Raw genomic sequence first — 13,008 nt, 5'->3', positions numbered from 1 at the left:
AACTGGGGGAGAAAAGGAGAGATAATTACATTTTTATTATGACTTACATTACCTTAAGTTAATACACTTGTACTACAAGCATAGGCTCATGACGTGAAGTTTCAGTAGAGCTCCTGCTACAGAACCACAATTTGCACATCTGTCTCATCACGAAACCCAATCCCAAAAACCACATTTAAGAACTAAGTCACAAGATCAGCAAAGGTTTTTAAGATCTTGCTCTATACCACTGGATGAAGAAATATACACTCTACCTGCACGCTGTGACAGTCACCGCCACTCCTACCTACTCTACCATGCCTAAAGGGTAGCTGGCATGTATCTATCTACACCACAAAAAGTGTGCACTGTAGAGTTTAAAGGCTTGCTTTGGTAACTAAATCTTACTTGGACTCCCACCGCTCCAGACTTATAAATGGAAGTCCATAAACAGAAATTTAACACGCTCTATACAGAGTTCAAGTGTAACAGTTCACGTTTCATGCTTTTAAGTCAATGGATAAGTACGCATCTACCCTGAGGCAATGGCTCCCCATCATTAAACACAAGCAGCTTTCCTAAGTAAGCACTACGCAGCTTTTAAGATGCCAATATATCAAAATTAGAGAACAGTAGGAGATCCCTTTGTTAATAAAAGCAAAAGAAATAATGAAGGTATCAACAGGATAAAGTAAAAAGCAAATTGTTAATTGTCCAATTTTTATGGTGTTCCAGTGTCTCTTGGCAGAGGAACTAGACAGATCATGATGACTTTAGAATGTAACCTTCCCTTCTGTAGCTTAAGGGCAGAACTACTCAGCATTCCTCAATTTATAATTTTATAGTGAATTTAAAAAAACCCAACCTCATTTTGCAGAACACCTTTTAAAGCTACTAACTAGACAGAGAAAAAGCCTTCTTGAAGTTCTGTTGCTTCTCCAAACAGATTTCTTATCTTATGGCAGCCTAGAAAAAGTTCTAGTTACACCTGTGATTTCCAATAGTTTAAAGCCTCAGTTTGTCTCTTCAAGAAGCAGAAGCAGCCGTTTTCTCACAAGCTGACTTTTCCTCCAAGTCTCAGCACAAAAGCTTTGGTAAAGTCACCCCCAGCAGACAGAAGTCGGCATAGTCACGCGAGTTCTGACAAGGAGGTGCTCAACAATTCTGGCAGACACAGAGATTAGGCCTGAATGCAGCTGTGGCTCCTGCCGTGGCAGTCACGTTAGGACACAGTAGTAGGTTTTGTCAAAGTTGGCTGAATACTGTAGTTAGGTCATGGGAGTAAGCCCATGAACTTAAAGTAGCATCCATCAGTTACCTCACAGACAGGCTGCTTCTTGCTGCTGATAAAATAGATTCTGAGCATTTGCACAGTGCATTTGCACAGCGCACCGCCTATGCTTTTAATAGAATGGAATTAGGTGTGAAAGGGGCTACACCAGTGGTGCTTGAATCACTTCCACCAGTAACTGACTGTTTTGCTGTTTGTTTGTTTGGGGCTTTTTAATTATTTCTATTTTATATTTATATTAACTATGACTATAGTTAGTATTAGATGAGTTTGGATCCATTCACAACCAACAGGCTCAAAAGGGGCCTAGCTGCAGCGTGGCACGGAGAAGGTTACGGGGTAACTAGTTACATCTTCACCTAATGTCTTGAATGTTTTGCAGGCTGCTCAGATGCTAAGTAAAGCTTTGCTGCTAAGCAAGCATAAGCCTTCTGAGATAAAACTGCATGAGTTACATGGATACATTCCAAGCACTGATAGGTATACATACCTTGCTATACTAAGCAGCTAAAGGTCTCAGCATATATCCTGGAAGCACTTAAGATTGCTAAATCAGGTAGTTTACCAGGAGCTTTAGGATTCCTGAAAAAGAACAAAAAAATAACACACACACACACCAGGACTACCTTCAAGCAAAGACAATGACTATTCTAACAAAAGCCTAAAACGTCAAGTGAAGTTCCAGCTAACATTTCTGTGGTGGGTTGACCCTGGCTGGACACCAGGTGCCCACCAGGCTGCTCTACTGCTCACCTCCTCAGCTGGACAGGGAGGGGGAGAAAATAAGATGGAAAAAACCTCATGGGTCAAGGTAAAGGCAGTTTAATAAAGCAAAAGCAAAGGTTGTGCACAGAAGCAAAGAAAAACAAAATATTTATTCTCTACTTCCCATCAGTAGGCAATGTCCAGCCACTTCCCATAAGACAAACATCATAAATAACAAACACCCCCACTTCCTCTTCCTTCCTCTCAGCTTTTTATTGCTAAGCAGACATCCTATGGTATGGAATATCCCTGTGGTCAGCTGGGGTCAGCTCTCCTGGCTGTGTCCCCTCCCAAGACCTTGTCCACCCCCAGCCTGCTGGTGAGGGGGCTGTTGCAGAGACACAGCCGTGGTGCTGTGCCAGCACTGCTCGGCAGCACCCAAAACACCGGTGTGTTACCAACACCTTGCTGGTGCCCGTACGCAGCACAGCGCTGCGAGGGCTGCTGTGGGGAAATTAACTCCGCCTCAGCCAGACCCAATACAATTTGCCTTGATGATGCTTTTCAGATCTTTCCTGTAAGCGACACTAAACACCAGCAGACACCCTTGCAGCTACAAGATCAAGCCTGTTAGGCACTCAGTCCCGAGAGGATTTAGGCCATCCTGATCAATTTTCTTCTGTGAAGCACTGAGAAGGAACAGAACTCGTACATCTCGTGAGGCAGGATCTCTGCTCACCTTCAGCTGAGAGCTAGAAGCTGCTGCAGTCTCTCATAACAGCTAGGATTATATTTACTGACCACAGGTGTTAGAGAAATACAACTTCTGCTCTCTGACTTGCATGGAGGGTAAATCCTAGTGTGTCTGCTGTTCTGCCTAGCAATTTCCTAAAGGATTTTCAAGTACCAGGAAATCCTGTTGAAATGATTGTCTACTTGAGCCAAAGATGTGGAAGACATTGCTGGTGGCAGGTTAACTAAAAAAGAATAGGTCTCAAAGTCATCCTCTTACTCCAAGTTCCCTTTTGCTTCTTCTTAATACAAATGACCAAGATAGTATCAACTACTAAGGAGCAAGATAAAATAGTTATTCACTGTGAATTACCACTATCTTAAAGGGATTTATTTCAAGAAACATAACCACATGTGATGAAAATAAGTGAAAAGTAAATGCTTCATTTTGCCTTGCCTAGTTCCAGTAATGCCCAAATCAGTTTTGGAAGTCCTGAATGTCTGTTTTGAAAGTGTGTTTTGTTTTAAATAACCCAAAGATTTCTGCTATGGAAAAAAAATAATGTATACATTTTTATGTTATGTTTATAACAAGGCTTTGAAAGAAAATAGTTACAGGTATTCAACTGCATCAGACTTCAAAAGAAAAAAGATTACACATACAATACAAAAATACAAAAAAATATTTCTTAGAACTTACAAACTCAAAAGTCTAAGTGGTCAGAGCTTTCCTAAAATAAAATAATAAAAAAAAACACTTAAAGATGCACTTTCCTTTCTGCACTTGCAGGTTCAACTTTAGCATAAAGAAAGGTTTTAGAGGCAGGATGAAAACAATTAACATACTGAATTCTACAACCTGTTCCAGGCTGAAGTTAATTTAGTGGTTGACACTATCAGGTATCTGAGTTTAAAAAGAACCTTATGTTTGGTCTGAGGGTGTGTGGGGTGTGTGTTACTGTTGATGATAACTTTTTGTTTAACCAGTTCTGCTAGTAAAATCTTTTAAAAATATACAATCTGAATTAGACTGAAATTTAAACAGTCCTTACTAGGTTTGAAATCCTACAGCACTGTTCTGCAGTATGAAAGTGAGGAAATTAAACTGACCTGACTAATGTCCTTGCTGAAAATTACAGCAAGAGGCAGACAGGTAAGAAAAGGTCGAGTTTTATTTCTGAAGTTGACTCTTGTTAGAAGCATTAGGACTGAAAATATAGGATTCTTCTTTAACCTGATAGTGTCCACTGAGGTCACAGGCATCAAGGCATTTTGTTTTAAATGACAAGACAGGGAAAGTGCATCTTACATTTTTCACACTTAAGCAGTGAGTTACCGATTTTTGGTGTGGCTTTTATTCCTTCTAGGCATAGTAAAGAAAAGTATTTCAACCAAATGTGAAGCTTAATGTACATCAGCTTGTCTTTTTGGTGGTGGCTTTTGTGTACCACAAGGAAATGCTAACAAGCACTACTCAAGGCTAATGATTTAAGAGGAGCACACTGAAAATATTGATTTACCTTTGTAGTGAATATTCTTTACAGACTGTATCTAATATACAGACAAGGCCCATTTCCTTAGGATGAAACAGGCCACAGAAGGTTACACATCCTACATGAAGTTTTAAACAAAATCAGAGCTAAGTTACCAGAGCCACTCAGAGCAGTGTAATTCCTAGTTTGCAGAGACTTAACAAAACATGACTGCAGGGAGAAAAAAAAAATATCCAGGTTCTTATTATTTCCTGCATAAGTTTATATTCAAATGAATAGTCCAGTCACACTTCTAGCACAAGACAATGCTCATTTTCTTTAGCAGTATTCCTAGGAGTCAACTGTTTCTCCTGTTACACAGAGGGAGCCAGAAGTGAGAATGCGAGAGCATTCAATGTTAACCTGATTAAAGAGACAGTAACCTTTTTCATCCACCTTAATTAATCACTGACCAAAAAAAAAAAATCTTAAAAAGGTACCACTCCAATTTCTTTATTATCTGTAACCTTTTGAAACTAATCACATGGAACTACAAAATTAGCAAATGCCTTGAAATCTGTATACAAAACATAAATTACCTCTAATTTCAAACTCAGTTATTAGTGTACCACTCAAAATCTTAAAAAAGTGGCTCCAAAGATAGTCTTACACCATTCTTAAAAAAGGAAACTGTTCCTTTAACGTTACACCCTCCCCTCCCCCCAAACACCCAACTCTCAATCCACATCATTTAGTTATTTTCTTGGTCATGGACATTTCCAAGATGAGATTTTATATTTCGTTCCCAGAGCTTCTGGTTGTCAGAAAAACCATGCTTTCCTTTATTGAAGGAATTTGGTCCTGCTGAGGTTGGTGTATCCCTGTGAAAAGTAAAACAAGATCAGTTGAGAAAATCAGTTCAACTGTAGTAGTTTGTGCAACATGACACTGAAAACATCAATTTCAAGTCCAACACATCGCCAGAAACTACCACGCTTTTTTTCTTTCCATGACATCAGGAGTCCTCACTATTTGCAAATGAAAGTTGGCCACAGAACTGATGTCTCCGCAGCAGGTCAAGACAGAGCCATGAGCTGGGGCAGCAGAGGAGGTGGGAGTGACAGTAACAGCTGCTGGCTGTGAAGAATTTGTTGCAATGGCTACAAAATTGAGGATTCAAATTTGCTACTGGAGAAAAAACTGCACTGAACAGTAAGGAGCTTCCAGGGGACTGACTTTAAAAGCAGTCTATCATGATAAACATCTTTAAAATATATATGCTCAAAACTGATCCCTAACTTAAGTGAAGCCTCCTTTGAAAATGTCCCTATTTATTTCAGGATTGGCCCAATACTCAAATTTGTGTCAAGCAAAAGAATTACATGTATTTGTTTTAAAAGTAAATAAGCTATTCTTTGTCTCATCTTCCCCTTGCATGGAAGTTTAAAAATCTGAGCAGACTACCCTACTTCAGGGCAATTTATAAAATGGAGAACTAGAAAGAGAGTTTAGCAGCAAGCAGGAACTCCCACTTACTACGTTCTGAAAAAGCTAGCTAGCTTCTGTTTCACATAGAATCAATTTCTTCCTCAGAAGGTGGCAAAATAAGATTCAAAATGCAAAAGAATTATTAATGAACAGCTGAAACATTAGAAAATATATTAAAATTTTCTTGTTTCAGGAGAAAAACTTTTTGAACCTATTCTATATTCCTATATTTCTAAACCATCTGCAAGATCTGACCTGTGCTTGAGAAGGTATTCTCATGCACTCACCCTTCTCCAAACCATAGTTAAAAGCTGACCTACCTTCCAATGTTCTTCATGCGCATCTTGGCTTCTGGAGGCATTTCTTCTGGTTCACTCTACAGTAAGAAAGGAGGTTAGAGTATGGCTGGCTGCTATCTTTTGAATATATCTTGTCAGGCATTTGAAATAGTATGGACTACAGCCCTACAGGAAAGCAAAGTGACTTAGGGCAAAACAGAGGTTCTACAAGGTTATAGAAAGAAATACAAATTCCTTTGTTCACCTCTGTGTAAGATGGAGCAGTAACAACACAACAATTAAATATTTAGCAAACTGGAAGAAGCACAACTTTTCTTCGCCTCTCCTTTATCAAGCCCAGAGAAAACAATCATTAATTTAAATTATGTTGTGCATCTCATTTTCAGGGAAATTTGTCAACACTTCAATGATCTCTTGAACCAACACAAAGCTACAAAGTTATACATTCTGATACAGAAACACAAGAGATGTTTCTAGGTTGAAAAATCCTGACATTATATAAAGAACCTTAAACGACCCACTCTACCTAATTCTAACCCGCAATGGTACTTTAAGTCATGTTGATTGCTAGCTTATTACTCACATCTTCATCTTCATTGAAAGCTGCTGCTACGGAAAGAGTTTTTGGAGCAAGGGTTGGAACAGGCTCTTTAGGCTTCTGAAAAAGACCAAATGGACAAGTAAGGTAAGTCTACTAACTCAAAAAAAGCTACCCTTGATATTTTAAATATTTTAGTAAAATGAAGTCAAAGATCTTCACCGAAATGGGCAACAAGGGGTAAAAGTGGGTTTGGTTGAATCAAGCAGATAAAGGTTTCTCTCTAATGAAAACGGAAATGGCTGCTCATTTGCGCTAGAGACACTGAAAAGCAAGCTGAGCCCTCTCATATTACAATTCCCCACAAGCAAGTCTTAACTTTCTAGCACACTGCAGGGGTATGCAGCCATAATGAACAATTAAATCAGAACCTGAATAAGTTGTATTCAAAATTTTACTATGTCACTGTTTCCTTTTTTTTTTTTTTTTTTTTTTTTTGGAGTATTCTTATCCATCAGTGCCAGGAAGATGAGTCCATCTATTTTCTTGTCTTTTAACAGCATAACAGCTCTCTGGCTTAAAATAATTCAATACTTTATAACTAGCATCAGTGTGCATGACACAGTCTGACTAATATCAGGCTCCTTTAAAAGGTATTATTCTGATTTCCAATAAATACCTTCCTCTATTTAAAGCATAAGAAGATATCAAAGTCATGATTGTTACATGTAATACAGCAGACATATCAAAAGTAATGTCAAGACCACTAAGAAAGCATTGAGTCAGCAGTAACAGTTTGCTTCTACAGTACTACCAATTATCTAAATCAATTGTATACAGTGCTCCATCCATTTTGACTTTATCGATGATTATTTCATAGACACTCATAGTTTTTGAAGCTGATGCTGCAGCAGAGTCTTTATGTGATTGCCTACAGCTATTTCTCACCAATAGCGTACAACGTATAAATATTGTGCCATTTTTTGAAGCATCAGCTCCACAGGAACAGGTAACATACTAAGGGAGTAAAAATGACTAAAAAGAAACAGGGTAAGATGCAGCACTGTCCAATCTGGAACACTATCAGTCACCCACTAAATTCAGTGAGCCAGAAATCCTGTGCCAAATTTATTGCCACTGGAAGTATCTTTCTACATGAGAAATCGGGGCTTGCTAGTGGCTCAGAGAAGGCAGCTTTGTCAATTTTTCCAAAGTCTGAGCTGACTTGATTGCATTTATACCCTAGAATGCTGCCAACCCACATCTCCCTCCAATCTCAAAATAACAGAGCGCTCTTCTCATCTTCTGCAGATTTGTAAAATGCTGGCATTGCAGGTGCAAGCCTTTCATGATTACAGTTTGAATTTAAACCAGACAAGGACTTATAATGTATCCACCACAGTGGGAAGTGGGAAGTGTAAATGAACCCCATTAAATAGAGAGGCAGCATCTAGCTTGTCCTTGCCCAAGCTAGTAGAGGATTACTTTGGTAGTAAAGAGAAGCATCAGATTCACATCTGAACAAGCACAAGGATACCTTGTACTGGACAATAAAGGGGATCAAAATTCTTAGTAACCTGTGTAACAAAGCATATAGTATAAATGAGTCATACCGACCTTGCAAAGAACAGGCAAAGTCACTGAAAAATAAACTATAGTTCCCTGTGCTAAAACAAGATCTTTGGAGTGGAAGACGACCCATCAAGCCATCTAGGAGAGTACTTGCTTTTTTGTAGCTTTAAGCATCCTATGCAATGAAGCTCCCAGCATTCATTTCAAAGTAGCCTGAACAGTTTAACAAGTCTGCTCATTTCCCTCAGGAAATTACTCCAGACTTATCAAATCTCATTACAAAATTATTCTGTATGTTCAAAGATCTACAGCTCATTTCAATTGAGTCTTGTGCTTCCTGAGACAATTGACCTAGTATTAATCACCTTGAAGTACTTAGACTTGCATGACTAGCTGGCCCTGCAATGCTTTCTTAAACTTTATCCAAGTTCCCCACATCTAATTCAAGGTTTTCCTTCTGCACGGAAACCTCCCCAAAGTACTTCCCCTTTGCCTCACTTTCCTTAAAATTAAAAGCCCTCAGACAACTTACATTTGCTCCTAGTTTGATGGATATTGCAGATGCCTTCTTTGCTGTCTGACTGCCTATGGAAAATCCAAACTTGGACATTTTGGCAGGAGCAGGCTTTGTGGTGAAGTCTTCAGCTTCTTCATTAGCTGCCCGTTTCTCTGCGCTGCGACTCGAACTTTCTCCTCCATTACTGGAAGAAACAGTCTTAGTTTTCACAGGTTTTTCTGCCTCTTCTTCAGGTCCTGGTGAAGTCGAAACAACTTACCAAGATGAGCTATTTTTACTGAGCAGATTGATGGGAGCAGCAACCTCAAAAAGCATTATACTTTGGGTGCAATAGGTAAGGTGTTTTTAGTGACAGCAGTTTCCACCAATGTACGTTTAGTGGACAGCAAAACACAAAGAGGAGAAGAAACTGCAAGCACTCCACTACTTGTAAAGAACTTCTTGTGTATGAGCCAGGAAAACAATCTTGAAGCACCATCTCTTTATTTAGTATGGAAGTCAAAGTTCATGTAGTAAATTAAATGTAGATCACTACATCTTTTTAGGGTTTAAATTGCCATAGATAAGCTTTCATAATTGGAATCCCAATTCCAAATCTAGAGTAGATAATCTAAGTTAAAATTAATTCTACTAAATTTCTATAAAAACATGTCCATGCCAGTCTCTAGGCTTGTCTGGCACAACTCTAAAATCATGGAAGTGACTACAGTGAGGACAGCTGTCTCAATCACGTTTCAAGTCACTGCTTGTCCGCATCTCATCTGTAATAAATCTGCCAAGCTCTGCTTGAGGAAGAAATCAGCACTAGAAAAACATATATATAAATTTCATATTTTCTGGTTTTGTATAAAGTCATGGAAAACACAGCAGCCAAACAATGATCCACAGAGAAAAACCACTCAAATCACATTTTCATTCCTATACACTCGGCTTCTTCAGCTACACCAAGAGACAAAGGTGTCCTTGGAAAACTCATACTGAGCATAGTAAATGTTTCAGCAAAAATACATTTCTCTGCTGCTGCAATAAGCAAATCACTGCAGCAACAGAGAGAAAAAAAAAAAAAAACCCAGACAACAAACCTCATGCATTGGAGAGTGGACAGGAAAGTGCTTATACTATCAGTCTAAGAAAAACTGGAGCTAGCACCAGTTCCTCATTATATCAAGTGGAGAACAGGATCCTCCATGCACAGCAAATTCAGACCATCAGGGAAGAAACCTCTTTGCACTGCTCTCTAACAGAAAAAAGCTATTAAGTAAAATAGAGCAGTGGGAGAGAAGCTAGTCTGAACTGGAGGTCAACAAGATTGTAGCTCTGAGAAAAAAAAGGAAGCGAACAACATCAGGAGAAAGAAAAACTAGGGACACCATCTATATATATTTTTCTGCTATTTCCCAAATCATGAACAGCAGAACATACCCTTTCTACCCCACTCTTCTAGCTATCAAGATAAGAAGTGATTGGAATAAAAATGGATTTATTATTCACCTTTGGAAACATGGCAGATCACAAAAAAAAAATTAATAACTTTAATCAATTTCACTCTATTAAAAAATGGTACTAAACTGCACTACTAGAAATTTGACCCAGAAAGTATAGATACAAGAGTGACAAATAAAGGAGGAAAGAGAAACAAGCAAAATTTACACAAGTGACCTTGGGTACTGGTTGCTGTCTTAGCACAGTTTTCCAAACAGCTGTCTTCAAGGCTATGAGAAGCTCTTTACAGCTAGTTCATGAAATGACATTAAGCAGAATATTCAATTTCAAGTCCAGTTTAGGTACACTATAGACTCTGAGGTGGTTCGAGGGTAAGTAGGAAATTCATTGGCCTTAGAAGTATTGGAACTGTAGGCCTGAAGTCATCTTTTTCATTAGATACAAAATCCACAGCAGCCCAAATCTCAGGGCACGCTGGACCAGTCCAGGTTCCTAAGCTAATGCTAGCTCGAAGCTAATTGCACTACAGCTTGCTTCTTTGACTGCAAATTCTAGTCTATTCTAGACTAAGCACAAGATGAAGCCTAACACAATCTACCCACATCTGTTTTCTCACCAAAATATTCAATAGCTTCTCTCTCAATATTAGTTCCTATCACCACTGCATTCTGAATGTTACTTCTACTAGGCTCCACTTAGGATGAACTGTAGACTGCTGAAAGAAATACTCTCACTTGCTGAAGGAGCTATAAAGGGCATAGGACAACTGGGCTAGATGGGGAGGGAGCCATTGTGCTGTTCTATTTCTGCAGGAAATAGTTAGAAATACAGACATATATTATCCATTAAACAGGTCTGTCCCATCTCCCATGCCAATGCTTATATATTTTTCAAGATATTAAGGCTTCTTTATTATTTCCCAGAGATCTTAAGGAGGTCATACTTCACTTACAGAAAGCACCAATACAACTTTGAAAATTAGCCTGACCAGTGCTCTTTTCATGGATCATAGTAATAAAAAGCTGTCCTACTTCCCAGATGAGTTTTTCTCATGAGTATCAATAAGCTACATAAGTGAACAACCTCCACTACTAGTTGGTTTAAATGACGAGACTGACAGTGCTAATTGTACAGCATTTCAGGATCTCTTGCCCATGGGGGCGTGACCATTGGCGGTGGTGGTGTGAACAAACCATTCACAACTAAGTTAACTTTAAGGTAAGCCCCGCCGATCTTGGCAAAAGCTAAAGACCAAATTGCTGTCAAAAATCATCAGGGATTAATTACCTTCCTTAGGGCCAATGTACCATAACTCATTAAGATCACGTTCCAGTACACAAGACGGTATGGATAACTGACATACTGATGCTGTCCAGTTACTGTATTACTAATTAAAAAAAACCCCAACCTCAAAAATCCAACAAAACCAACAGAGAACTAAGAGTCAAGGAACTACATAAAATCATGTACTACTGTTCATATTTTAGTGATTGTCAGAAATAACATTCACCGTTGAGGTTATTCTAACTGGTTTACAAGCTTGATTTAATCTTTCAACAGATCAAATAAACGCCCTCTGCCTATAGATAAACTTAAACAAAAAAAAAACCCCACAAAAAACCAAAAAACCAACCAAAACCAACCAAACCAGGAAAGGGAAGCTTTGTATTTGCAAAGACACTATCATCTCAAATTTAAGTCAGGAGGAAAAAAAAAGAAAAGAAACACAGGATTAAAAAATTTAGGAGAACTGATATTAAGTAGTACAGAAGATGACAGGAATGTCCAAGTCATAATATAAATAATATAAAACCAAACAAAAAACTAGCAAATTGCTGTCAAGCAAAAAACCCAGGATGATTAAAACAGCAGATAAGGAATATTCACAGTACCCATTCTTGAAAAGGTAGCACAGCTGTTAAAAGCTAATCTTTAAGGTGTTTTCTTCATCCTTGCCAACAGCAACAGTCAAATTTCTCTCAATACACGGCAGAACTATTCCGTATTCTTTTTAGAGAGAGAGAAATAACGCATTTACATGAACAAGGAGAAGCTGTTGGATTTAAAAAAAAAAACAAACTCCTCTAAGGCTGAGGCTAACCCTCAGGCGTGAGGGCAGCGGGCCCAGACCTGGGCCTCTCTTCCAGCGCAGCCCCCTCAGGCCCGGACCGCCCCCACTCCCCGCAGGGCCGGGCATCTCTCGGCCCGGCCCCAGCCTACCCGGCCGGAAGCGATACTCCCGGACCCCCTCAACCCCTGGGGGACCGGCCCAGGCCCCCTGCCCACCCCACAGCTACGCGGCGAGAGGCGCTACATGTTCACCTCCTCCGGGCTGCGGCCGCTTCGCCTTCTCCCCCTCAGCTCTGCCGTCCGCCATTTTCCCCCGCCTCCGCCTCCCGCGCCACGCATGCGCGCCGCCCCGCCGCGGCTCTTCCACCCCCCTCGGCCTTCCCCCCACCATAGAGAAAGCGCGGGCGGAGGCCAGAGCGGCCGGGCCGGCCCCGCCTTCAACGGCGCAGCGGGAATGACGCAGCAGGAAGCTTTGTTCTCAGAGCCGGCTAGGAGGGCGGGAAAGCTTCGAGTGACGCTACTCTAACGCGCTTCCGGCGGATAGGCCCGAGCGCGAAGGGCAAACGACGCGGCGCTGAGCACCAGGGGACGCCTTCCTGCCCTCGCTGGGGAGCCTTGAGGCTCAACCTCACACGCAGAACTCTCACATCACTGGCGTCCAGAAGAACCACATCCACGCACAAAAGCACTGCCCTAGGGTGAAGTTTTGCGTGCTACCCAAGCACAGGCAGCTGAAAAGAAGCAAGTCGTTCTCCAAGCCAGGGGATCTCCCTGCCCAGAGGCCCCGGTGCTTCACCGGCAGCGAAGGGCAGCGTTGGGGCAGCGCGTCCCCTGTCCTCCAACCCCTCCTCACAACGGCGTGCAGTAGAAGGCAAGACAGGGAACAGATCACCACCAGCCCC

General features: G+C 40.6%; 1 protein-coding gene across 1 annotated transcript; it reads right to left on the bottom strand.

The window, feature by feature from the left end:
- Positions 1-10: 10 nt before the first annotated feature.
- PCNP (PEST proteolytic signal containing nuclear protein) lies at positions 11-12,456 on the bottom strand. The gene is made up of 5 exons (XM_054812641.1): positions 12,359-12,456; positions 8,609-8,829; positions 6,550-6,624; positions 5,988-6,043; positions 11-5,060 (listed from the first exon to the last, which is right to left on the bottom strand). Exons 1-5 carry the CDS (start codon positions 12,411-12,413, stop codon positions 4,931-4,933), a joined length of 537 nt encoding a protein of 178 aa, XP_054668616.1. The 5' UTR covers positions 12,414-12,456; the 3' UTR covers positions 11-4,930.
- Positions 12,457-13,008: the final 552 nt, after the last annotated feature.

This window comes from Grus americana, chromosome 1 (assembly GCF_028858705.1).
Source record: "Grus americana isolate bGruAme1 chromosome 1, bGruAme1.mat, whole genome shotgun sequence".
Classification (NCBI taxonomy): domain Eukaryota; kingdom Metazoa; phylum Chordata; class Aves; order Gruiformes; family Gruidae; genus Grus; species Grus americana.
Note: the sequence above shows the minus strand (reverse complement) of the source record. Positions and strands in the feature narration are given on the sequence as shown.